General features: G+C 41.3%; 1 protein-coding gene across 1 annotated transcript in view; it reads right to left on the reverse strand.

Annotated features, from left to right (window-relative positions):
* Positions 1-704: 704 nt before the first annotated feature.
* TMEM132D (transmembrane protein 132D) overlaps positions 705-25,329 on the reverse strand; it is a 225,099-nt gene continuing 200,474 nt past the window's right edge. Inside the window, exons 6-9 of the mRNA XM_009997627.1 lie at positions 7,304-7,509; positions 6,424-6,697; positions 4,517-4,708; positions 705-1,886 (exon numbers count right to left, since the gene is read on the reverse strand). Coding sequence (XP_009995929.1) covers positions 705-1,886; positions 4,517-4,708; positions 6,424-6,697; positions 7,304-7,509 — 1,854 coding nt within the window. The remainder of the gene's footprint in view (positions 1,887-4,516; positions 4,709-6,423; positions 6,698-7,303; positions 7,510-25,329) is intronic.

The raw sequence follows: 25,329 nt of genomic DNA on the forward strand, positions 1-25,329 counted from the left end.
GCTGGCAAAGATTATTACCTTGGCATCTACTTAAAAAGAGAGTTTCAGTTTTAACTGTATGTGTGTATCCATTCTCAGTGCTTGGGAGGCAAACATGCTGGTTTGTAAACAGCCCAGTTACTCCTTTTCCCCCTTCAGATCCTTTGGAAACTCATGACTTTTCAGCTCAGGGAGCTGCTTTGCTCACACTGTTGGTTTTTGTCAGCTTTAAATTAATGTTCTTGGAAGGATATTCTCTGCATGTGGCTTGAATGACCTGCTCTCTTCATGGATCTATTAATTCTGAGACCAATTTTTTTTGCTTTTAACCAAAGCTTGCAATATTGAACAGTAGAGCTGTGCGAACTTTGTAATATCCAAACTGCACTGGAGTTTGTTATGTTTATTGATTTCCTGGGAAAGCTCAGAGAATGAGACCATATTATTCTAAGGTGTTTTTTTTCCATGTTACCATGCATTAAAAAAACCACACACATCTCTCACTTCCATCTCTGAGCACAGAGAAGACTTGAATTTTAAGAGCTGTCCAGGATCTCTGTTCTCCCAGCTGCATTTGGGCTTCTTGGGGCTCCACTGAGTTATTATCCACCAGTTGATTCTTGTTATCAACACAACATTTTGCCCCACTACCCAAAATTAAAGGCAGAAGGTGAGTGAAAAACAAATGAACAAACAAACCAAACAAAAAAGTATTTTGTGTCTCATTAAACATTTTCATGTAACCTCTCCATATAGTTTTTAAGTTCTTTGCACTCCCCCAGGTCCATATCCTGGCAGACCCATTTAATGTCATCTTCACTACTCATCAAGATTGAGTTGACAGTTGGACACCCATCATCAGAGGAGATGGTGGTGAAAGTGGTGAATTTAACCCGTTTCCTCTTAGAGGTAGGAGAAGCAGTTGGTTCACTTTTCTGTTCTTTCCCTTCAGTGAACGTGGACTCAGCAGACCTGAAAGATTGTCCATTGGTATTTTTGGCGGCATTTGTGTTGAGGAGATATTTGCTCTCCTCATAGTCCACTCCTCTGTCAATGGCTGTGATACGTTCATCTTGTTGGGCTGAGAAATTTATGTGATTCTCTATAAGTTCTGTCCTGTTGCTCAGCCCAACCCAGTCATGGGAGTGGCTCATGCCTTCTTGCTCTTCAAAGGGAACTTGTTTGTTTCTGTACTTCAAAGCAAAAGTGACACAATTGATAAGAAAGACTAGAATTGCCAGGCAAAAGACTCCCAGAAGAGCATACATTCCTATCTCCAGGTCGCTGAGTCCCCGAGAGGTCTGGACTAGGTCATTCTCTTCTAGGTCTCCATTGTTTCTTGGTAGATCCACCTGTGCAGGGAAGCTCGTGAAGTCTATTGGGATGTTCTGCAGATGACTGTCATCATCCAGGAGGCTTTCTCTGTCTTCTTTTTTACTTAAAATAGACCTTTGAGTAGTGGTCCCTTTGCCTTGCTCATGGCCCATCGAGGAGCTGTAATACTGGCCATCTAGTCCAGCTCTCTCCTGCAGAGTGGTTTTCTGACGCCGGTCACTGGCACGATTTTCTAGATGGACACCAGCACCCCTGTGCTTACTGTCACTGATGTTAGGGTTGGCATCACTCTGCCCAAACTTTACTTTAATGCTACCGCTTCCAGCAGCTAGGATGCTCTTTCTTTTGGATTTCTGGCATGATTCACTGATCACCATCTCTACTTTCACCAGTGTCCCCTGGCCTTCTGTTTCAGCAGCAATCACAGGCCACTTGAATCTGGGATCATGGTGAATGGAGACCACCTTCTCATCCAGAGATGTAGCAGACAGAGAGAAGTCTTTGGAGTCATAAATATCCAGGGGCATAACAGATCCATCACTGAACTGGATCCAGCAGCTGATGGCTGCTTCCTATAATATACAAACAATATATGCACACTCAGAATAAATACCAGGGAAATATGTTCTGTCCTGGTCTGTTCTCTCCTCCTCAAAAGATCCATTTATCATTTATAACCAGAAAAGAAATAAAAAGGGAGAGCAATAAAAATAATACCTTGTCAAGAAGCAAAGAGAAATACTAGTATAAAACATTCATTGATAATAAGATTTGTATCTACAAAGGTGCTTATAGGAGATGCAGCTGGGATCTGCAGAATCTACTTCAGCACCACAATAAATTGTATGTCAGAAAGCATTACCAGTGACTGAGATCATTTACTGTTGTATATTTAAATGATAAAAAAATTACATTATTTCTAAACTGCTTAAAATACGAAGTCTCCTCTTGTTACATACAACATATGTTAAAAAATACCTAATATAACAAGTAGGACCAGACATGTCTCCATAACTTCAGTCCTGGATTTTTGTCTCTCAAATGAAGTGTTTTTTACAAGCAGGGGAAAATGATCAGTTGTTTCTTTAGGAAATGGACAGGGTAATTTTCATGCTGGTTAGCAATTAAAAGCAAGACAATAATGAGGTTTAATCTCATGGCACAGCTATGCAGATTGTATGCTTCAGAGTGCATGGAGGCCCTTGAATGTAGATGGGTCAACTCTGAGTAACAATTCTGTACCTGCAATGTGCAATGGTGCAGGTTCCTGGGAACCTTGACTTTTAGTTTCTAACTTGAAACATTTTCAAGCATTCTTGAATTTGAGAAAGGACATGCTCATCCATTTCTAAAAATCATGTCCTCTAAGGACTCTCAAATAGCTACCAAAAATTGTCGTGTTACCTCAAAACATCTTGGCATTCACACATAAATAATTTACAGACAAAATTTAGATTGCTCTTGCTGGAATCTAATTCCTGCTTCCACACCAGACAGACTCCTGGCTGATGAGAAGGATCCTTTGGTGTCTAAAATGATACAAGATCTTGTCTGATAAGAGTTAGGATCACCCTGTTCTAAGGGAGAGCCTGACTGACAGACAAACAGCCAATCAGCAGATTAATAATGTGCTTGCTGAAAGCATGATTATAAAAATCTTGTTTCTTTAAATCAGCAATTTTTCAGATTGTACTTACATTCTAACTCAACATACACACACAGAATAAATATTTATCATTATCTTTTAAATTGTTTCAAATACATAATCATTCACCTTTTCAGAACACAGAGAATAAGGCTCCAGTCTTTTGGGATTCTGTTGTGCCTAATCTACCAGCCTGATTCCAAAATCCTCACAGCTATGAAACTCCTCCTGCTTCAATGGGAGATTTGCTTCTGTCTCTATTTCAGGCCTGAGCCCTAAGACTTTGCTGACACTGTCATAAATCCCAGCTTTGTGTTTATTAATCTTTGGATATTTCTTGAAGGCTGCATAGAATTTATGTCATCAACTCTTATCCTCCCACTGTGTTGCTTAAACCTGCATAATCACTTAATAATTTTGCCTTGCTTTGCTTATAGGGATTGTGCTCTGAAAATCAGGTACTAAGCAATGGAAAGAATCAGATGCCTTTGAGTCAGTCCTGAAGGGTGGAGGGTGCACATCTTCCTCACTGGCTTAATACTGATCCAATGATGGTTCCACTGCACCCAGAAGAGAGACTCATCTGGACTCCATTCCTGGGAACTGAAATGTCAGTGCTGGGCAGCAGACTGGGAATAAATGCCATCAACACCAGTTTTTGGTTTTATCTCAAGGTAATTTGTTTAATTTGTTTAAAGAAGACTTTTTACTCCTTTGTCTTCTGGTTCTAAGAGCGATTCAGTCAAACTTCACACTATACAAGCTCTCAGAGATCCGAGTCATGGAGAAACCCCACAGCAAAGGCAGGAAAAAGCTAATCTGCAGGGGAGAGAAAACTTTCCTGTTCTCCTCAGACACAGGGTAAGATGTATCATGTCACGGGAACCTGTAAAGATCTGAGTGAAGAGAAAGGGAACATAACATGGCAGTGGTCCATAATACACGAACTAAGCACAACAGGGGAAAGAAAAAAAAAATAAATAAAAAGGTTCATGAAATCATGAATCAGGAAATGAGTCAATGATGCTGATTCATATTCTAGTAATCAGAATGGAAAGGATCTTCCCTGACTTCTTAAAATGCTCTCAGAAAGTAATTAAAGGAAGAGTTTGGCACTATGAAAAAAAACTTTCTAATTTAAAGATGGACTTAAAGTATTATTTGTTTGCCTGGGATGCAAGGCTGAACTCTGCAGTCTAGTTGGCAGTATCACCTGTGATCTAGTAGGTGCTGGTTGGATCAGAAAGGAGGTTTGTGTGTACTTGTGCGTGCAAGGACACTGCTTCATTATGACTCACCACTGAGTTGCACTGTTATTTATGGGGTGGAGCCACAACAGATGCAGTATGCCTGTTTGCTGACTGGGGTTGTTACACAGTGCCATTTTTGTAAGATCTTTTTCTATTAGGGCATGTGGTAGCCTTCAGAAAATAGTGTCCATGTATTTTATTATTGTATTATTAATAAAAGTCTGCTTGATTTCATCACCTTGCAATGTTGGGCATAGTGAATCAGAGCAGTGTCCTTCCACAACACAGTACATGTGAGCAATAGTACCTGCTTTGGAGACTGGAGCAGCTCCTGTGCTACTGCTGTAGCAAAGATGGCCTTATTGCTTCCTGGACTGAGCTGCAAAGAGAGTGACAATCCAGTGACCAGCTGCACTCCCAGGTCAGTTATTGTCACCTTCTCATCCAGAACTGTCACCGTCTTCTCAGCCAAGATAGCATCTGAAAGGGGGGACAATATCTGAAAAGAAAAATCAAAGTTAGTAAAAGCCATTTTACATAGCACCAAGCAAAGGAGCTACGTGGAGGAGCTGCTGTAATACAGATAAGTCACATTTATGTTAATGGGCAGAATTATTCTTAGCAGACAGACATTATTAAAATATGATTAAAAAATGGCTAGTCACATTACATAATTCTTTCACAATAATAGGGTGCTTATAACATCTTTTACCAATGTAATCCTAATCAGCTGTGCCATTTGCCTCTGCAATACTCTCACCACATCAGTTTCAGAGGTATTAAATATTTGTAAATTTAATCTGTATGTGAAATGCAATTATTTTATTAATGGTCATGTCTTTAGGTAACATAAATATAGTGCAATCTGTAGATGTATATAAAATCAATAGAATAAATGGCATGCATTTCTATCCTACAGAGAGAAAGGCTAATGTATTGCTACAATAAACACTCATGGAATTGTACACAAAATTGACAGAGGAAACTTGTTTTAGTTAAGTGCACTGAGGTCAGTGCACTGATACACGACATCTAATGATGCTCATTAGCAAGAAAGTTGAATTTAATGATCCGTATAGGGTACAGAGCATTTTTTAAGCAGTTTATAAGAGGTATTATTATGACTTGCTGTCAGCCTTTTTTCCCTTTGATTTTTCTTCTACACAGGTTTATGTTTGTATGTGTAGGAGCATTTTAAGTCCCAGAGCTTTGGAAAGTCATTGAAAAAATCTTCACAGATTTTGCAAAGTCAAAAATCTCGAATTTAATTTCTCTGGCCCTGACAACCTGTGTTATTGACAGGTGTGCTTCTTGGTTTTGGTTTGACAGTTTGGGATGATAAACATGTTTGAAGAGGTAGATTTATTTCTTTTCCTGTTCCAGTGCTTGTTAACACGTTTTCTACTTTGTAAGATTACTTTTTTTTTCTCCCTCCTCCTTTCTTCTGGGACCTCATTTTCTAGGTCAGCATTTCTCTGCATGGCAGGTAGAATATATGTGAAAAGCTGCCAATGACATGATGCATAGGTTTAGGTGAGTTACCTCGGAGTGGGGACCCCAAGGCACAGCCACACATACAGCAGTATTTATAGTCCATATTCTTGACCATAATGGCTAAAACTGATGAAACTTCACCCCTGGAGGACACAGCTTAGGTGTTACTAATCAGTCAGTCTTCCAACATAATTCTAGAAGTACCAGTTGTTATTATTGCTTTGTTCATATTCTGGAATGGACCCTAATGTTTATATTTTGTAACACACTCTCTGAGCTTGCAAGACATGCAGGGATTTGATCTCATGGAATTCATATTCCAGTCTCAGTTCCTCAACCAGCAGTAGTTAATTTTTACTTTGCCCTTTGCTCTGTCAATGCAGGCTTTGAGAAGAACGAGCTGTTTCACCAGCTGCATGCCTTGTGATAGCCCACACGCTGGCTCCAAGTTCAAAAATAGCCTTAGAGAAAAATAATCAGAAACAGCCTCTAAGCATACTGGTTGGGCTAAAAGTGCTAAAGCTGCAATCTACATACTTCAGGGCACAAGATAAGAAGAGAAAACCATCTCTTTTGTGCCTTCCAGCCCTTGCTGCAATTCTACTCCATTGAAAAATGTATGGCTTTAATTTCTGTTGCTAATGCAAGACACTGCTGAACACCTGATGAGCCCTTCAGTTCCTCAGGTTAATAGAGGAAAAAGCAATTGATTTTCCCTACCTGAATTGTCGTCATTCCAAGCTCCTGCCCAATCAAAACCTGTCCATCCTGCAGCTTCGCGATTCTTGGCTCCTCCACCTGCATGAAGTCACTCACCAGGTCTGTAATGTCAACCTGCCAGTCAGAACCCAGTAAATAGCTCAGCTGGCCAGTGGGGTCTGAAGCTTCAGCTACAAACTGCGTGAGGACTCGCACCATGGCATGTTGGTACTGAAGAGCACAGCCTCTTCCCTTCCGTTCGTCCTCCTCTTCATCATCACTGTCCCGGGCTGGTCTGGTGGGACATCAAGAATAAAAAAATAATTTAAACTAGTGCTGGGAGAGCTTGCAACAGGAGAGTGACTGCTGATGTAAGTCTGCAGCCTAGTGGCTGGAACAAGGGGCCTTTGCCCCTTCCTATTGTTCTGCTGAAGCAGCTTCCTGTGGGCATGGACATCTTTAAAGCCCTAGGGTATCAGCATCCTGACTTTGGGACTCTAAGACCCTACAGTGATATGAAACAAATATGTACTAATTTTGACCACCACCACCAAATAGATTAACTGGCAGGACCTGTGAACCAGGTCCTTACCAGAGCTGGTCCTTGTTGATGTCTTCCTGCCAGCTCATGGCTGATCCTACCTAACTTGACCAATTGGCTCTTTCCATCTCAGTCACTAGCGCTATAAAAGGAAATTGATTTCCAATGTGGGGTCATGCCACCTGCAGGCTCCATTTCTCTCAGAAGTCCAGAGCAGGAGCCCATTGAATAAGAGCCTGGTGACCTTCAAATTTACACCAGAACTGCATTAAGGCCAAATGACCCTGTTCAGATCCACTGGCCCTGACAGGTCTTTGGCAAGTGCACAGCCCAGAATGAACATCCTCTAATGAAACCTACCTCTTATTAGAGATGATGGGGACTCTCCACCCCTTGATTTGATTTAGTTCTGTGTCAGAGACCTCTATCTGCAGTGGGAGACGAGGAACCCAGACTGTCATTTCTAAAGGGGCACTCAGATGCTGGTAAGTAAAATTAACTATGACGTTCACTTTGCCTTTCATTTCCTTCCCATTGACAAAGACATAGTCACATCTGTCAGAAACCTGAAAAAAGGAGAAAGACAAAAAAAATTAATTAGTTTCTTCAGAAATTATAAAGTACACCACCTGCTGGGAAAGTGGAGTGGGAGGAAGAGAAAGGATATAGGATTAAACTAACTCCAAGTTCATAGGACAACTAGCAATAGCAAGAAGAGTGTCTGGTGTGTCCTTAATAGCTGGTTTAATTTGGCATCATTTTAACAGGCAGGGTTTTTTTGCTATGAACATTTCCAGTAGAATCAAAAGTAATTTTGATTAATTCCCCACTGCAATACTGGGATAATTCTAGTATAAAGACACTGCAAGAGGATTCTTCTCCTCTCCCCAAAGCTCAGTCATACTCCACTGTCATCCTCCTTCACTTTATGTAGAGCCCAAAGAATACCAGATACTTACTGGGTGGAACTAGCAATGCCTGAATACAGAATTGAGCAGGGGATAAATTTCTCTGGTCAACCCCAAACTGAGACAAAGAATTATTCTGGAGTCCCATTACAGGTGCCAGGGCATAGGGTGGTCACATCAACAAAGGTCTAATCACAGGGAAGAGTTCATGGCTGCCCAGTGGTGTTCACTGGGGACAAACAGCTTCCTCTCTGCTTCAAGCCTGACAAAGGTCTTAGACAAGGTTCTGCTTAGGCTGATCTTGATGTCACTTTATTTATTACCTGCAGCTCTGGACATCAATATTGCTGAGAGTTACTAAATCTCACTCAAGCGACTTAGCAGCTATTGCAAGGATCTAGGTGAGCTGACAGGACCTGTTCATTACAGTTAGTTAAAATGTATGTGTAATTTTACATGTCCAATAATTTATTAACTACCACTTCACCATGATGATCTGAAGGAACGATCTATTAAAGCCCTGAACTCTTTTCACAATCCATTACCAGCTTGATCTTCTATTGCATTCTGTAGATGTATTTAATATTACTGAGTCTAGAATTCATAGTCTCATCCTCATCTAAGTTTAATGCCATTTTCTACTTTTTTTGTTTAAATGGTAAACAAATTTAAATAGTATTTAAATATCACCAGCTTTTGCAGGATTATTTTGCATTCCTAATATTATTATCTTTAAACAACAACATCCTCCCTTACAGACAGATCCATAGAAAATCCATTTCCATCCTTGCTTGTCCGAGCATAGGTAACATATAAAAAAAGGTTACTATGACTCCTGCAATGCCTCTGTTGCAAACAATGTCTGTTTAAGGTCAAAATCTTATAGTTGTCATTGGTTTCAGCTGGAAAGTAACAAGTTTATTTACAGGCAGAATAATAGCTTTCAGGATAGTCTTACATTAGAATGCTTTACACTAGCTCTTAATGGCTCCTGTCAGGATCCAATCTCCTTGTGCTGCATAGCAAGAAAATGAAGTTGCTGTCAAAACAGCCCCAATGCTTGGGAGCCTGCAAGGCAAGGAAGGTCCTCACATCAGGCTGCTGAGCACTGGTGAGTCCTGGTTCTGGGTGGGACCTCTGGCACTAATACCAACTTCATCATAGTGCTGATCCAAACTGGCCTGAGCTGAGGAAGGTGAGACTCTACAAAACTCCAGAAGCTTCATGTGAGCCTGCAGAAACGGCCATAGGGAAGACTGGAAGCAAAAGCACATCCCCTTTCTGGGAGCAGCATGACTGGGCAGCAGCAAGAGAGCAGACATTTCTCTTCCATCCTTGCAGAAGGCACACTAATGTAAGTGTAACATTTTCACAGCAAGAACTACATACTTCCTACCTGCAACGTCTAATAGCCTGTCTGAGAGGCAGGAAGCCAGGAGACCTTCAGGCAGCACTTGGTACATGTGCTCCTTCTCCTACCCCGTGGGGTATTATTTTCCATAAGTGGAAATTGTCTATTCCTTGCTGGCACTGCACTTATCCCTGTTGCCTTTCTGGTTTTTACGTGCTGTTCTCAAACCAGACAACTTTCCTATATGCTAATAAGCTCTGTCTGCTGCTTTAGACCTTTTCTCCTTTCCCTGTATGCCAGTGAGAAGAAAAACTGGGCAGAGTCTCAAAATGCTGATTTCCACCTGAGAGGCAACAGATCAAAGCTGAAGACAAGGTGGTCCCAAGGAAAACATCCAGCCTGGGAGCTGATTGCCCTGAGGTCCTTCACTTGCCTTTGTGCTCTTCAGGCTGGACTACACCTACAAGTGAAAGGCCAGAAGACCAGGACTTTCTTTAGTAGGGCTTAGGGCCAGGTAAGAGCTTTCAGTGTGACTTTCATCATCTGTGTTTCCGGTTAGCAATACCTCATATTTGTGAATCTTAGCTGATTAACACATTAGGCAATCAAATGGGTGATCAACCTAGGACTGAAACAATTTCCTAATGATTTAAGGGAACAGATAAACTCCAGTGCCTTGTAGCACAGAAATAGCTGAGGGATGTTTCCAAACCACTGCAGTGTCCTGTGCAGAGCAGAGCACTGAGCCCCTGGAGCCCTGATCCCCAGCAGACCCCTCCTGCATGTGCTCTGCTCTGCACTTGCAACAGAGCTTCTAGCAGGGGAGCTACCAAACATCCTTCCATCAGAGTAAGGTTCCTCTGTCTGAGCAGTGGCTTTTGAAGCACACCTAGACAGCACAGATGGGATTTTGCAGTTGGTTTAATCATTCTATGTGTGTGTGAAGAGCAGTTCAGCACACAGAGGCTGGAACAAGGCTGAGACTCTTCCAGGCAATAGAGGTAATTCCTGAATTATGCTGGTAAGTGATGGGAATCAGAGTCTCACATTTTAAATTCATTAATGCTCAAGCAATAGCAAGAGAAATAAAATTTGGCAGGCAAACAGACCTCAGTTCCAACTTTATCAGAGGTTATTAAAGAAAGGAGGGCTAAAATAAGAATCCATCCCTAAAAACCTACTATATGAATGATTAAATAAATACCATGACCTTGTGCTTTCAAAATTATGATTTATAAAACAAGCTGATGATCAGGAAAAGAATTACTAGGCTTGGGATACCCTCTTTCTCCTGTTTCCCTTTCTGTAAGTGGAGACAGCAACTATGAGCTCATTCAGTTCCCAGCCAACCCTTCACTGTTTGAATGAATAAGCATCACTGTTCTGCTGCAGCTTGCATGTAGCCCTAACAGAGCAACATCAAAACATGAAGCAAAGTACAGTACATTTTCATAAATCAGGCCTGGACATTCAGAACTGGGTCGTCAATAGAAAGGCAGATTAACCATGACCGTGTTACTGTGGATACATCCAAACCATTAATCTTCCAGCACAAGAGAAAGACTAAAAAGACGTAGAGAAAGAAGAATCGAGCTTCATTGTCTCATTTGAGACTGAGTTTTCTAAAGTGTCTGTTGGAAATAAACTAAATTTTTGTGACATGAGTTTGATGGGACTCAGCTCAACCTCTGCAGGACAAATAAGCACATGAGCATAGACCCATCAAATGCAGCTTAGCAGCTGGCAGCCTCTGGGCAGTCCCCACAGCTGACACAGGAGGAGTGAACCACAGGGTCCCCTTGCACAGCCTCTCCATGTGTCCGCACATCTCTTTTCAATCTGTAATGGATTTCAGTTCCTCAGTCTGTCAAGCAGCTCCTTTTCTTTAGCATTAATTCATATAAACAGCCTTTAACTACCAGCTCTCCTTCCTCTAGTACAGCTCTTGCTTTGCATAGCTTGCCACACAACTGAAATGGCTCTGGTTCAAGTTTATTAAATGCCTGAATGGAGCAACTGTGCAAGCCCTCGGATGTGTGTGCCAGAGTGTGCAAACGAAGGGGCTGTGCTAAATCAACAGCTTCCTGACAGGTAGTCATTAAGGGAATTATGAGGCTGCAAAAGCTTTGTCCCAAAACAGACAGGTTTCAGAAAATACAACACAAAGGTGCTGGGGCAGGGTGGGTCATTCATGGAGAAAGTGATTAATTTTCTTTCCAAAATCCAGGACTCCCGCCCATGTCTCCTTTCCCTTTCGTCCTGCCTTTGACGTTTGATATCTCAGAGGTGGCGACTCCAGTTTTCACTAAAGGTGACAAGAGAGACAGAACAGATTTTCTTTTACTGCTAATGTACTCCTGGAATACATCTCTCTGCATTGTGGCCACTGTAATTCAAGGATATTATAATGCCATTAAACCCTTCTGGTGCTGTGTCCCTTGCTAAAGCCTTTCTGGGCTTTGTGTCACAGGAGATTTTCACACAACGACACTGAGCTGCCTTCCATTAATTAAGGGAGGCTGTACTTGGAGCTCAAAATTCTCTCAATACCGTGCACTTTTCTCACTTGAGTGACCTGGGATTTGAATGGCTTTTTTGGCCATGAACTTAGTAGTTTATGAAAGTGCTTTGGGTTTTATTCGTCTCCTTCAGCTCCATCTCTATTTCTTACATTAGTGAACAACTAAGACAGCTTCCTCTGAGTCACACACACACATCTCATCTCCAAGCGCTGGGGCAGCACAGGTCAGAGGTCCCTTATTGCCAGCACAGCACAGAATGAGGAACTAGATTTCTAAGTGCACCACGTACATACCAAACACGTGGCTTCTGGCAAGCTGGATGTCAAGTTCAATCACCAGTGCTACAAAATGTGCAGAGTGGAACATTTCAAAAGTGCTCAGTATTGCATTTAACTCAGCCCCCCAGTCCCATTGTCAGGAACAGGAATAAAGTCACTACTGGTCTCTACCACAGAACCCTCACTGTAAATATGCATCCCTCAGCCACCTGTGCAGCTCTGTACTTCAGGTACCTGAAAAATGCCCACAATTCAACTGGTATCCTTGCAAGTGATGCTGCTTGTGTCACTTGTCCTGTGTCACACAAGACTGTTTCCTTGGCAAACAAATATTGATCAGAGAAGGAGGGGAATATTGCTGCTCCAAGGCAAGGCACTTCTGTTTTATGTTTACTTAAAAAGTCTGTTTATCTTATTTTAAAAGAAGTCAGCACTCCCCTTCAAAATATTCCCTATTCTGTATGCTCTTTGGGTGTGATCACAAGTGAGGGAAATAATTTTATCTTAATTTCTTTTATTTCACAGTTTGCAAGTCTCTCACTAAGCCCTTTGAAACCTCATAGTAACAGGACTTCAGCCAGCCAGGGAAAACATAAGAAGCAATAAGACCCCTCACAAATCACACCTGATCCCTATCACATTGATCTCCTGCATCCAGTTCTCCAGTGAAAATTATTCCCACCCATTTCCTAAAAATATTTTAGTGCTCTTCTCATTAACATTTTTCAGAGACTGTCTATGAAGATATGGTAGACATGAACTTGTGGGGCTGATTTTTCTTTTTGTTCCATGAACTCCGTGCTAGATTTGTGATGAATAAAATGAATAAAATCCCAAAGATCTAATGAGAAGGAGGGGAAGAGAAATGTACATCATAAGTCCCAGAAGAAGCACCCAGCATTTCACTGTTAGCCCTCAGAAGTTGCTGTTATGGTCGTTCCCCACCTCATTAACATTATTAAATTCCCACAGGATAATGGTGAAACCCTCTCAGGAAACTGCTTTTCTGCTACAGTAATTCTGTTGGAACTCCTACAAAATCACAGCTAATAAGTCTTAGAAATAAGATGTACCTGGAGCAGTTCTGGTTTAGACATTTCAAGGGTGGCCAATTAGGGAAGTAAGTCTCTGATATTTCCTCGTACATTTCAGAAACACTCTGGGACACTGTTGCTGATCCATACTTCTGTAAGCAATCCTTCCCCCATACAAGCACTCTCCATTTATAATATACGCTTCAAACTCAACCCTGCCACCTTGGCAAGCCCACAGGATCTCTTCTGATTTAGCACTGCACACATTCTCCTTGGTCTACCAGCATAAATGGTGATATTTAGTAATGTAAGTTATGTTAATGAGTCCCGCCTAAATCACTGCTGTCAGAAGAAGAATGGGAGAGTCTCTTAGAACCATTAAAAATGAATGAGGAGGGAAATAAATAAGCAAAAGCAGCTCATTTGAGATATAAAAGACTCCAGAACACAAGCTGTGTACGAAGGTACAAAAGGATGAGGCCATTATTAGCTCTATAAGTCACTTACAAATGACTCAGGGGAGGCGGAGTCACCTTTAATCACCCACGCTTAACCTGGTGTTGGAGTGAGATTTGTTACTGTGATAACTGAACCCAGCCTGAAATGACAGCAAGGCAGAAATAAACTACTATAATGAAGAAACAGCACAGGGGGTAGATCAGCGCTAAATCCACTATATGTTTCGAAAAGGGACCTGTCCTAGTCTAGGATCCTGTGAAGACCCTAAGGGTAAGAAATCATTGTCCTCAGATCTGATGGCAGCAGCAGATCTGTTAACCACCCTGGATGCTGCTGGAATTAGGAACAACCACTGAACAGCTGCTCTTGAGGAATAATTAAAGCACCTCCTGTGTTGCAGAGAAGAGAGAGAATTTTCTTCCCAGAAAGGCACAACATCACATCAAGTTTAAGGATGTTCATCCTCTTTTTTGGTTTCTCTGTGACTTGTACATTCATCAGGGTTAATGTCCCAAGCTGGACTGCTCTTCAGCTGCTGAAAGAAGAAAGACTTGGCTTGAATCCCCGTGATAAGATTCCAAACAGATTTTAAATCTATTGTCACCTTGACAGCTTTTCCCATTTGGAGGGATTTATGCTGTGTAAGGTCTTCTTAATTTTAAATATTTTGAATTTTAAGTGAGTGAGTATTGAAATATCTGCTACAGTCTGAAAATACTCTTTTCAAAGTTGGTAAATGACGAACTGTGTTCACAAGGCTCCATGCCTCATTCCTTTATAGCTGGTTCTCTGCCCTGTGCAAAGAGGCTTTGCCTTTTGTAGATGAGGCATCAAGTGACACATGAACTCAGCAGATTCAGAAAAAAACGTGTTTTTGAAGGTCCACACCTTAAGAGTGTCCATGCATTTCTGCAGTGATTTTTCTATTGCAGCACAACACAAAAAAATACTGTGATCCACACTGGATCTGCTTTTTTACACGCAGACAAACATCTTCCTTAGATTCTATGGGTCTCAAGAGCTTGTTTCCTGCCAGGCATCTCCATAGTGCCATGAGCAAAGCACACCTAAGCACCGAGCCAGAGCAAGTTCAGCAATAAATAGATATTAAGAGAGACCTATGCAAATTAAGAAGATTTTTTACTGCACTAATCCACCTAAGCGCATCATAGAGCATATTGATTAAGAGAACTCTGATATCAAGACCTAAGAATTTTTTTAGTTTGTTCTACAGCTTTGTGGCAAACATCAATGTATTATCCTCAACAAAATATACCTGAGTGAAATATGAAATGGCAAACAATGAATCTAAATTCTGGGCAAACATCCAATTTTAGCTGCAAGTTTAATGCTTCCTTTTTGAAAGTTATGAATCTGACAAAATGTTTGTGGTGTGTTGGTGTAACTAACTAAAAAGTCCCCTCATCAAAAGTCTCTCTTCAGGAGTCACCTTGTATTTTTTTTAAAATCAAGATTTGGTGTGTAAGAAGATTTCAGTGGACTTTTCCTGTCCATGTTAGTTTTGTGCCCATTTCCACTACTAAGAATGGTCATATCCCTCTGCATTGGATTTGCATGGAATCAGGCTGCCCAGAGAGGCTGTAGAGTCTCCTTCTCTGGAGACTTTCAAGACCCATCTGGGTGTGTTCCCGTGTATCTGCCCTAGGTGTTCCTGCTGCAGCAGGAGGGTTGGACTAGATGATCTTCAGAGGCTCCTTCCAACCCCTATGATTCTATGATTTTTCAAGGACTGAGTAAGAAAAGAGTAGGTGACACACAGTCATTTGTGGACACATTATGAAGCCCCCCCTTACACACTGTCCCCACCCATTCTTCAGTACCTGCCCAAGGGACACCTGCTGCCTATAAAGATTTCTTCCTTTTCCCCATTGAGTCAAAGTGCCCAAGACAGTCAGCAGCCACCTGGGGATGAGGTGCTTCTGGAGGTGATCCTGATGCTGAATGGTCCCTTTCCTATGGGACTGGCAGTAGTGCTGCTTGGAGGACAGATGCTTCATTTCAAGAGCATTGTCAAGACACCTACATTTGGATTTGGGTTATGAAATTTGGTTTCGGGTTATGAAATTTGGTTTCATTTCAATTTCAAATGATTAGAACTATGTAAAAATACTGTAACACGAAGGAAAAGGTTATTTTAAAATGAAAAATCAAAACATTTCATTTTGGAAATGTCAAAACAAGATGTTTCTTTGACACAATGGGAACCTGCTAGAATCCTTTTTCTGTCAGAGATGAAATTCCATGGAAATCAGAATAATTTCATGAAGTTGTTATAGAACTACAAATTCAGACAGAATGTATTCTGCCAAATCTTCCTCAGTCTCAATTAACTGGTGTCACAAATCAAAATAAAACCATTGCAACCTGCTCAATTAAAAGCCAGTTGTGTGGAATCTGGAATACCTTTAGCAGAATGAACAGTGCTATTCTCATTTGCAGCAATGAACATAAAGGCACAGAGCAACCTTTCTGAAAGCCTCGGATTGGTTCCTAACTCCATAACATTCTTATTAGATGACCATGTGTAATTTATTGAGATCCATACTCTCAAGGATATTGAAGTGTTAACACCCACTGACCTCCAGGGGAGTCTGGTGGTTAAATCCCTTTAAGAATCTGGGCTTTAATCTCCCTTTGATGTATTTGTAAAATGAGGATACTATTCCCTTGGTTTACAGGGATTTTGCCAAACTTAATCTATAAGAAACAAGAAAGAGCTCAGGTGCTAGGATTGCACAAGTACATCTTTCTATTGTTTAAAATTTATCTGTAGTTAGAAGGCTTCACATTTTCCACCAGGAAAGAGCAGTTGATCACAGCCTCACCGAAGGCACGGGACAGTGCTGTGGGATGTGGTGTAGGGTGAAGTCCCTGGCAAGCAGGCAATGCAAAGAGAAATCAAATAGCTTCATACACTCCTGCTGTTCTCCCTCTCTTTTTGCTATTATGGCCATCCCTCATTTGCTGTTGGCTGGGCTGCCACTGCTGCTTTCCAGCTGGAAAAGGAAGGTGGTGACTTCCTGGCCACCTGCTGCTCTTGCTATTCAGCAAGCAGTGATCCTGCCAGCACGGGAGAAGCAAGAGAATGAGGCGGCTTTGGTGTTTGCTCCTCTAACGCAGTGGGACACAGGAATGTCAGCACTGACATGTAGGAGAGCTTTAGACAGGCAAGTACTGTCTGATGACTGGCCAGAGAGCCACTGGACTCAGCCCACCACCTTGTGCTTTTGATTTTAGAAGCCACTATTTTTTGCAATTAATGTGACAATACTTTCTTGCCTATGTTGATCTTGATTATATCTTCCTATTTCTCTTGGTGTGAAAACCACATATGCTCTGTAACACTTACTGCAGCCACACAGGTAAGTTTGAAGAATTATAAACATATCCAGCACCCCAAGCTTTTTATTACTAAACTGGGAGTGGTATTTCTCCCTTCCTTCTAGTAAAGCTTAAAGAGAAGTAATAGAAATAGAACAACTTTGCTTCACGCTCATGTAAAGAAAGGAGATGCGCAAGCTGCTTGTCCCCAGGCAATACCTGACTTCCAGGTGAAGCAGAGCTGATTAGAGAATGTGACAAATTGGGTGGACTAAACACCAAAACACGACTGTCCTGTAAAGGGGATAATCAGTCTAGATTGGTCAGATCCAGTGAGTGAAGCAATGCTGGGCAGAGGAGGGTAATGGAGATGCACACAGCCCAAACCAGCATGCTCTAGGGCTGCTCACGTGCCGGATAAGACTTCTCATCTTTGGGAGCAGCTGAGAGGAGCATGGGCAGAGCGCTCTGAAGTGTGGATCTGACCAAATACACAGGGAGGCCAAGTATTGGAGGTAACTCTAGCTTCTCCCAGGGCAGCTGAAGGATCTTAAGGAGATCCAGCATCTCTTAAATGCAATCAGGGCTGGTGAAGGAGCCCTGGCAATGCGGGTGCAGAGCAGTCCTGCTGCTGCCCGGCTGTCCCAGCACGCTGAGCTGGAGTGCTCCTGAAAGCCCACCCACACACCAGCTTCAGGCCCAGATGGTGAAACTAAAATAGCTCCACTCAGTAGCTTTGCTTTTGCCTGTAATTATCACAACGGTAAAAGTAGGTGTGCAAAGCATCTAATTGCTATATCCAGGATATGTCATACTTGCCTTGTTTGTAGGAAACTGAAATCTCTGCCAACTCCTGTGCACTCTGATCCAGCATGCAGTTCAGCTGAAGGCAGCCTATTTGTTTCTCTGAATTTTTTTTCATTCACAAATGGCAAAATATTTCAGTTGGCTAGTTGGCTACCATATTACTTATTGATTTCACACTGCTCTGTGCTATATTAAGCAACAAACCTGTATTAGAATGAACTTACCAGGTATGTGCTTTATGCCCTTGTATGCTGCCCACAGATGGACTGTGTGTTATTCTCAGTTCCCTGCTAGAGCAACAGACATTTACAGCTGGAAGATCATGGCCAAAAAAAAAAAAAAGAGGTTTTACTCAAACCATGTTTTTTCTATGCAAATGCAAAATATTTCTCTGCATGAAAAACGTTTCTCATCTGTACCACCTAGGGAGAGTACAGCCTCCCAAAATGTCCCTTCTTACTGCAGCAAGCTGTGGGCTTGTCCTCCCACAGAGACCAAGGTTTGTCCTTGTCTCATAAGCTGGAGATGTACTGGTAGCACAGCTGGACTAGAACGCCAACTGTTTACTAAGTCTGAAGAAACTTCTCTTTCATTGAGTCCTTGGTTAGTCTCAAATGAACACCTCTCTGAACTGTCTGTGTCTGGGCTGAGCATACCAGGGCTATCACTGGCATTTGCCACTAAACATCTCCCACTTTGCTTTGCTGTAGCCTTACTAACCTCAGCGAGGCACAGTTTCTGCACCATGGAGAACATTCTCCCTTGATATTCACTAGACCCAAACACTTCTTCCTCCTTAAAGTGTTTCATTAACATATTATAACAACACTTCACAGATGCAGAGGAGATAAGACCCCTGATACTCAGTGATGTTCTAAAGCTGTTCTAACCAAGGTAGGAAAAAAGACTTATTTACTGTTAGAGATAAAGAGCTGAATCACACAGAAACCAAACCACATGCCTAAGACTTCCAAAACATTCGTGACCCAGCCAAGAAATTAATCCTAAATCCTAGTGCTCACCTACCACAGTTACTCAAAACTGGGGCAGACTCTGGTATTGCAGCAGGAAGCACCTTTGAGCCCACTACCCCTGGGAGCACCCCATTTTTGCCATTGGCACACAAGCTGCTGCCACCCCCATGGCTTCTGTCTTTTGGGCCAATACCCTTGCAATATAAACCCATAGGCAGACGTAAGACTTGAATTGTTTGAATCTCTGCAATATTTGCATAGGACAGTCTTTCCATTGCCTATGTTGAGTTTTCTTTTTTTGGCACTGCCATCGCATATATCACAATTATGTTAACAACCCTGTCTTTCTAAAGAACTCCTGATCTCTCTTCATTACCCTGAGACACACTCAAGTCATTTCTCATCTGTCCTTATCAGATCATTTTTGATACATCATAAAAGTGCAAAGGAAAGCTCTATTTCATGAACAAATTCAAATTACTATTACATGTATGTTGCTTTTGAGGGCGTGGGTGGGATGGAAATGAAGCATCCACGATGCTTCTGAGCAGTCTGTATTGCAGCTCCTCCACCCTGCTGCAAGATCCCATAGCTAGGCAAGCCATGGGATAGAGCTTCCCTATTTCAGACTGACCTCCTAACTTAGGAGGTCTCTACCTCAATTCCCAAAGTGTCAGCCAAGATGACAGTTGCTACAAAGACATTTCTTAAATAATCCCTGAAGAAAAATCCCTGCTTCTCCAGCTGACTCATTTCTGTCCTGAAATACAAGCACTAAAGGCCACTGAAAGTCTCTGTCCACCTACAAATAATCCTACTGTATTCTGACATTTGTCTCTGTTACTCAAAGTTGAGAATATAGCATGATTCAACACTGCCTCCAATTAAATTTTATGCAAAATTACTACAAACCAAATAAAAATTCTTTTGTATCACCCGATACAAAAGAAATGATTACCCTTATTGTGACATGACTGTTGTGAATCTTGCTGTTGGTTTGATCCAGTAAAGAGAGAGAAATACAGAAGCTAGCATAAAATACATTTTCTTGAAGGTAATATGAGAAATGTAAATCTTTATAGACCATTTTAGACTTCTAAACTACTTAGAAAAAGGCACTGGGCTGATATATCCTCTGCCTGCTGGGAATCACTTATCTTTCATTTCCATGTCTGCATTGCAGACTGGAATCATTGCTATTTTTTTGACAACATTCTCATTTTCCAGCTTCCAAGAAATCTCTAGACAGGGATTGTCAGTTCTAATTATGCAGCTCATGCTGCAGCGACAGGTGGTTACTGAAGACTCAGAAATGACACTTTGACTTTTGCAAATGGATTATAAAGTTTGGCCCATGTTCTTGACAAAAACAGCCACAAATGAGGTAAGTGAGGAGAGTGGTGAAGGTAGACACATGGAACTGGGAAGACCTGGTTACGTTGGCTCCTCTGACAAGCCTTTCTCTACCGAGTGTAGCACTGGGTAAACTCAGTGGCTTGGACATCTCTGTGCCATAGGCATTTCAGGTCTTCAACCCTGCAGCAACATACTGGATTGCATGCTCAAAGATCCAGTCTTTAGTAGAGTCTTTCGTCACCCCTTAAATGGAGACAGTAGCACTTCCTACTTCATAGAACAACCTGAATGTTTGGAGCATTAAGGATGCAATATATCTGCCTGAGGATTTCATCCAAACCTCAGACTTTTCTGTGACTCTTGTAAGCTTTCATCCTACCCTAAAGGGCCAGCAGTTCTGCCCTCAAACACTAGGTGTCCTGCTCTTTTATTTCCTTTCCAAAGAGTAGTGGTTTATACATAAATTTTAATTAGGGACACCACTGAGAACTGATCTGACCTAAGTCAGGTATGAGACCAGACCTCCACAGACTTAAAGGAGGTGAGAGCCACGTACAAGAACTGAATGAAAAGACCCTGCAGTGAGAAGAGAATGCCAAGATGAAAGAAGGGGACTTTGAATGCTTTGGTGCTCTCAGACTTCAATGTCCCACAAGCACGGATCTGCAGGCAACTCCTTGAGTTAAGCCATGTCTCATGGCTTAATAAAATAATGACCAAATGCTGCTGAAATTACTTGTGTAACTTAGACACCATCCCGAGCAAGGGCATTCCATTTCAGTCACTCCAACACAGAGAAAAGGAGGTGAAACATGTTTAGCAATGTCAAGCTTTAGAAGTTAGAGCTACAAGGACAAAGAGATTGCCATCTTAGTAACAGATCACTTCAAAGAGTCTTAAAGATTCATTACTCTTCCTGATACTGAGTTTGCACAGACAAAGTCTAGTTCTAATCCTCTGGCAGGTATTCAGATATCCAAAGTTACCACTTAGAAAAAAAAGGAAAAATCTGTTGCAATACACACACACACACGTGGGCCAGGCTCTGGAAAGCTGGTCAGCACCTTGCAGTGTCTGGAGAAGAATAATGCAACAACAAAAAATGAAAGAGAGATCAATGCCCTGTTAAGTCAAGTATCACTTGCAGAGAAACACACATAAACAGGATTGTGCTCCAACGGCAGAGCAGCTGCTATAATACACAACTGCCAGATGAAAGCTGGCATCAGCTGACATGGATAGGCTGAAATGTCAGAGAATGTTTTCCAAACAACAATCACTGAAAAATGATGGCAAAATTTTTATTGGAAGGGAGAGAGCATCCTGCCCTGCTGGGGTTGTGGCCTGGGATGCTGAGCAACAAGGGGATTTCTGTCCTTACTTGACCAGTTAACACAACCTTCTCTTTCTCCAGTTGCCTTTTTCTGGAAAACTGAAGATAAGTGAGTTTCCACACTGAACTGCAAAATCGCACATGGCTGAGAGCTCATCACCCCTCACACTGGTAAGTTGTAGCACATGGAGGTCAGACTGTGGCCACCCTTGCATGATTTGGAGCTGCTGGCATGACTGGGGGCTCATTGCCCCATACACTTGCTTTTAACAAACTTCTCTCTGCAGCTTGCTTGTTATCAGCCAAGCTCCAGGCAGGGCTGTCTGTTCTTCCCCCTCTGCTAGGTCCATACTCCTGCACTCAAGGAAGGAGTCAAGCTCTCAGTGCCTACTGGTTGCCTTTCAATGGGGAAACAACAGTGAACCAAGGGATGCATACATACATGTAGGTGTACACACATGCACATGTACACAAGGCCAAAGCAGGGGACAGGATAGGAATGATCTTGGCATTCCCAAGTATTTCACAGACTGGGTAGCATTGTTGTTTCCATCAGGCTTAAAAGAAAATACCATCATCATTCTAATATGCCTCCCACCATCTGCAAACACCACTGCTAGTAATGCTTACATTTCACTTCTCTAAACAAGCCCTTTGCCGTGGTGTTGTGCTAAAGCCAAACTCCTCCAGCATCTCTCTGGGGATAGAAATAATCCAAAAGCACTTGCTCCCCACCGTGAAAAAAGGTCATTATTTTGACAAATTAGTTAAATGTCTCTCAGTCAGCAACGATGACCCTGAATTATTCAGCATTCATCTGTCTTTTTCCCTTACAAAAACTGCCTGTAAAGCAATAAGTGTATTTCAGCTGAAGCACTTCTTAAAGATGTAAGACAGTTTGGGTTCACTCCAGTGCCCCTTGAAGTCAATGGGAGTCTAATTTAATTTTAATTTAATTAATTTCATTAAATTTGCAGATGATGCCAAGCTGGAAGGGGTTGTAACTACTTTGGAGAACAGGATTAGAATTCAAAATTGTCTTGATAGTGTCAAAAATTGTCTTGAAATAAATAGACACAATTCATGAAATGTAAGAGCAAAGTATAAAGTTGGACAAAACTGATTATGTACAGGACGAGAAAAGACTGACCTGGTGAAAGCAGTGAAGGAAATTATTTGAATTTAGAGAAGATCAGAAAGTCTTCATCTCTAGGAATCATGGAGGACTAGAAGAAGGCAGAATTACTACCTGCTATAATTTTGAAGCTGTGGTTAGAAAAATGACTCTCAGGAATGTCTTCCACAGCTGGATACATAGTTTCTTTCACATCAGTTTGAAAACTTCTGACATTTTGAAGCCATATATTCAGATATGCAATGTATAATTTCTCCTATTTGTTTTCTGTGCATATTATCAACAAGAAATTAAAAAGGGAAATAAGCATATCATCATTGCTCCTCAGATTCAACATTGATAACAAAAACAAAAGCATCTCCTGTTGTACCGGAAAGTGTATTTTGCACCTTAACAGACAGAACAATGCAACCCACATGAAAGCCACCACTTGAAGTTCTTCTGAACTTCTAGAAAGAAGTAAAAAACCAGACTGTAGTGTTCAGCACCCTTTCTGGTGCCCTGGAGTGAACTAAAGTATCTCTAGCAACATAACTTAAGTTGTTAGAATGCAATTAAATAAGTTTGCAGGGGCACAAAAGAAAAGTTATTTCATAATGTTGCTTCTATCCTTAAGAGATGTGATAAAATGCTAAATATATTATTCTCACGTATATTTATAGCAATAATGTTGTTAATTTACATTACTTTGTGAAGTATTTTGATCCACAAGAGAAGCCACTGGCTGCAAATTGATAGCATTTCATTAAATCACAAAAAAATCAAGAAAAAAACATTAAAAAGATGGGAGCAAAGGCATCCTTGTTTTCCTCATACAGCTAAACAAAGCCTGATTTAGGACAAGTTCAATTACTATGGATCAATACTGTTTCATTTCCATGTCTCTTTCTTTGCACAGTCTAATAAAATAATAACAATGGTGATGATGATGAACACTTTATATTAAAACTATTCCTATCATCTAATAGTCTAAGCATTTGGCAAAAAAAATCTCCCAACATTCTGTAAAGCACATCATTGTGGAGTTTCAGTATTTATGACATAAATGTGTGTCTTTGTGTGCAATTTTCATATAAATACACATTTATATAGTGTAGATACTACTATCCTTGTTGTGCAGAGGAAGGAATGAAATGGTTACAAAGCTTTCCCATGGTCACAAATTGCTGGGGAATGCTACTGGCAAATGCTATCTGGGGCTAGAAATGAAGTCTCATTACTCTAAGGTTTTAAGATAATTAACTAAACCATGAAAACAGCTAATTTGCATAAATAGGAAAGCCAGACCAAAAAACTATTTCCTCTCACAGACATATTCTAGAAAAATATTATGTAACAAAACCACATAGAATGGATAGAAGTCCAGGTGAGGACTGAAGAGGTGCAGTTTCTATTTTATCTCTGCCACTTGACCCCTTTGTTTTCTGGTCATTTTGTTAATTCTTTAATGTTTTACTTACAGCTGTTCAGATTGTCACAGGACAGTCTCTGACAGGGAAATATAGTTCCTGGTCATTTAGAGATGTAGGTGCTATCATTAAGAAGTACAAGAAGAGACAGTAATAAATATGTTAAGAGCAACTGTTTGTCTATAGCTCTTACAATGCAGAACACAACAGACTGAGTAGCCAGGATTTAGGCTGTGATGTGCTGAGGGCTAATAGTCAGTAAAGACAGTTCTTAAAACAGGCTCAGGATTAGTGTAAGATTAGAAAACATCTGTTTTTCTCACTATAATCAAAGAGAAAGCCAATTCATGCTCTACCTCTCCACCTGTAAGCCCCATTGCAGCTATCAGGGTTACATGACAGTGCAGGTGCCATTTGACCTTCAAGTGAAAGGCAGTGAATCTTGCTGCTAACCTGAGCCTACAGTTCCTCTGAGCTTCTTTTAACTTTAAAAGAAATGACAAGAGGAACACATTCAAGAAAGCATTTCAGGTGCTGGTTTCAGTGAGGATGGAGAATCAAAGGTGGAGGACAATTTGATGGTGTTAATAATTGAACAATTGCTTAATTAGTCAGCAAATTCTTCAAGAGTCACATAACAGTGCAAGAATTCTCAAGGAGACTTGAAGGACTTGGGTGCAGAGGTCCCAAATGATCAGAAGTGGACATCAAATTCTGCTAGTTCATGGTGAAAATCCCCATCTGGAAATCATGATTACACCATAAAGGATGGTTGACTACTCTTGAGTCTATCTAATTCATTACAGGATTTAAACTCAGAGGCATAAGAAAGGGACTTTTGAACACCAGGATTTGCAGGATGGTTTACTGTTCCCTGGAGAGATCTGCATCTCCTTTCAAAGACTGATACAGCCACCTTCAAAGAACATTTATGAAAACATGTAACAGAATTGTGAAGCAGCAGCTTCACTTGCTCCTGCAGTGCTTAGAGACATGTTACATTTTCACCACTCCCTGAAGGAGTAGCTGCTGTTACATGTGAGCTGGTAGAATTGAATCCTGTAAAATAACAGATCTCTTGAAAAGAGCACACATGGTATAGGGGAGCAGAAAGGGATTAGTAGAGTTTTCCATTTAGTTATTGTTTCTTATTTAATAAGGCAGGTGATGAAGCCTTAGTCCTGTACCCTCTCCTCTTCTGCTACAAACCACACAAATACACAACCACAAACCTAAGACCCATCAAATTTTACAATGAAATGGAGGCATTGACTGCTCTTCCTTGACTCACTCATGTCTAGTAAGCTCAGAATCAGACCAGACACATCAAAGCCCAGGGAATGGTGATTTTCTTCCTGAAAGCAGTGCTTCCAGAAGTGCTACCACAGCACCAGCTAATCTTCAGCAATTACCTTTGCAGGTACAGCTCAGAGGGGAGGAATAAAGCTGGGAAAGAAAGTACATTTCACAAGGCTGGT

Source organism: Chaetura pelagica, unplaced genomic scaffold, assembly GCF_000747805.2.
Source record: "Chaetura pelagica isolate M959 unplaced genomic scaffold, ChaPel_1.0 scaffold45, whole genome shotgun sequence".
NCBI lineage: Eukaryota > Metazoa > Chordata > Aves > Apodiformes > Apodidae > Chaetura > Chaetura pelagica.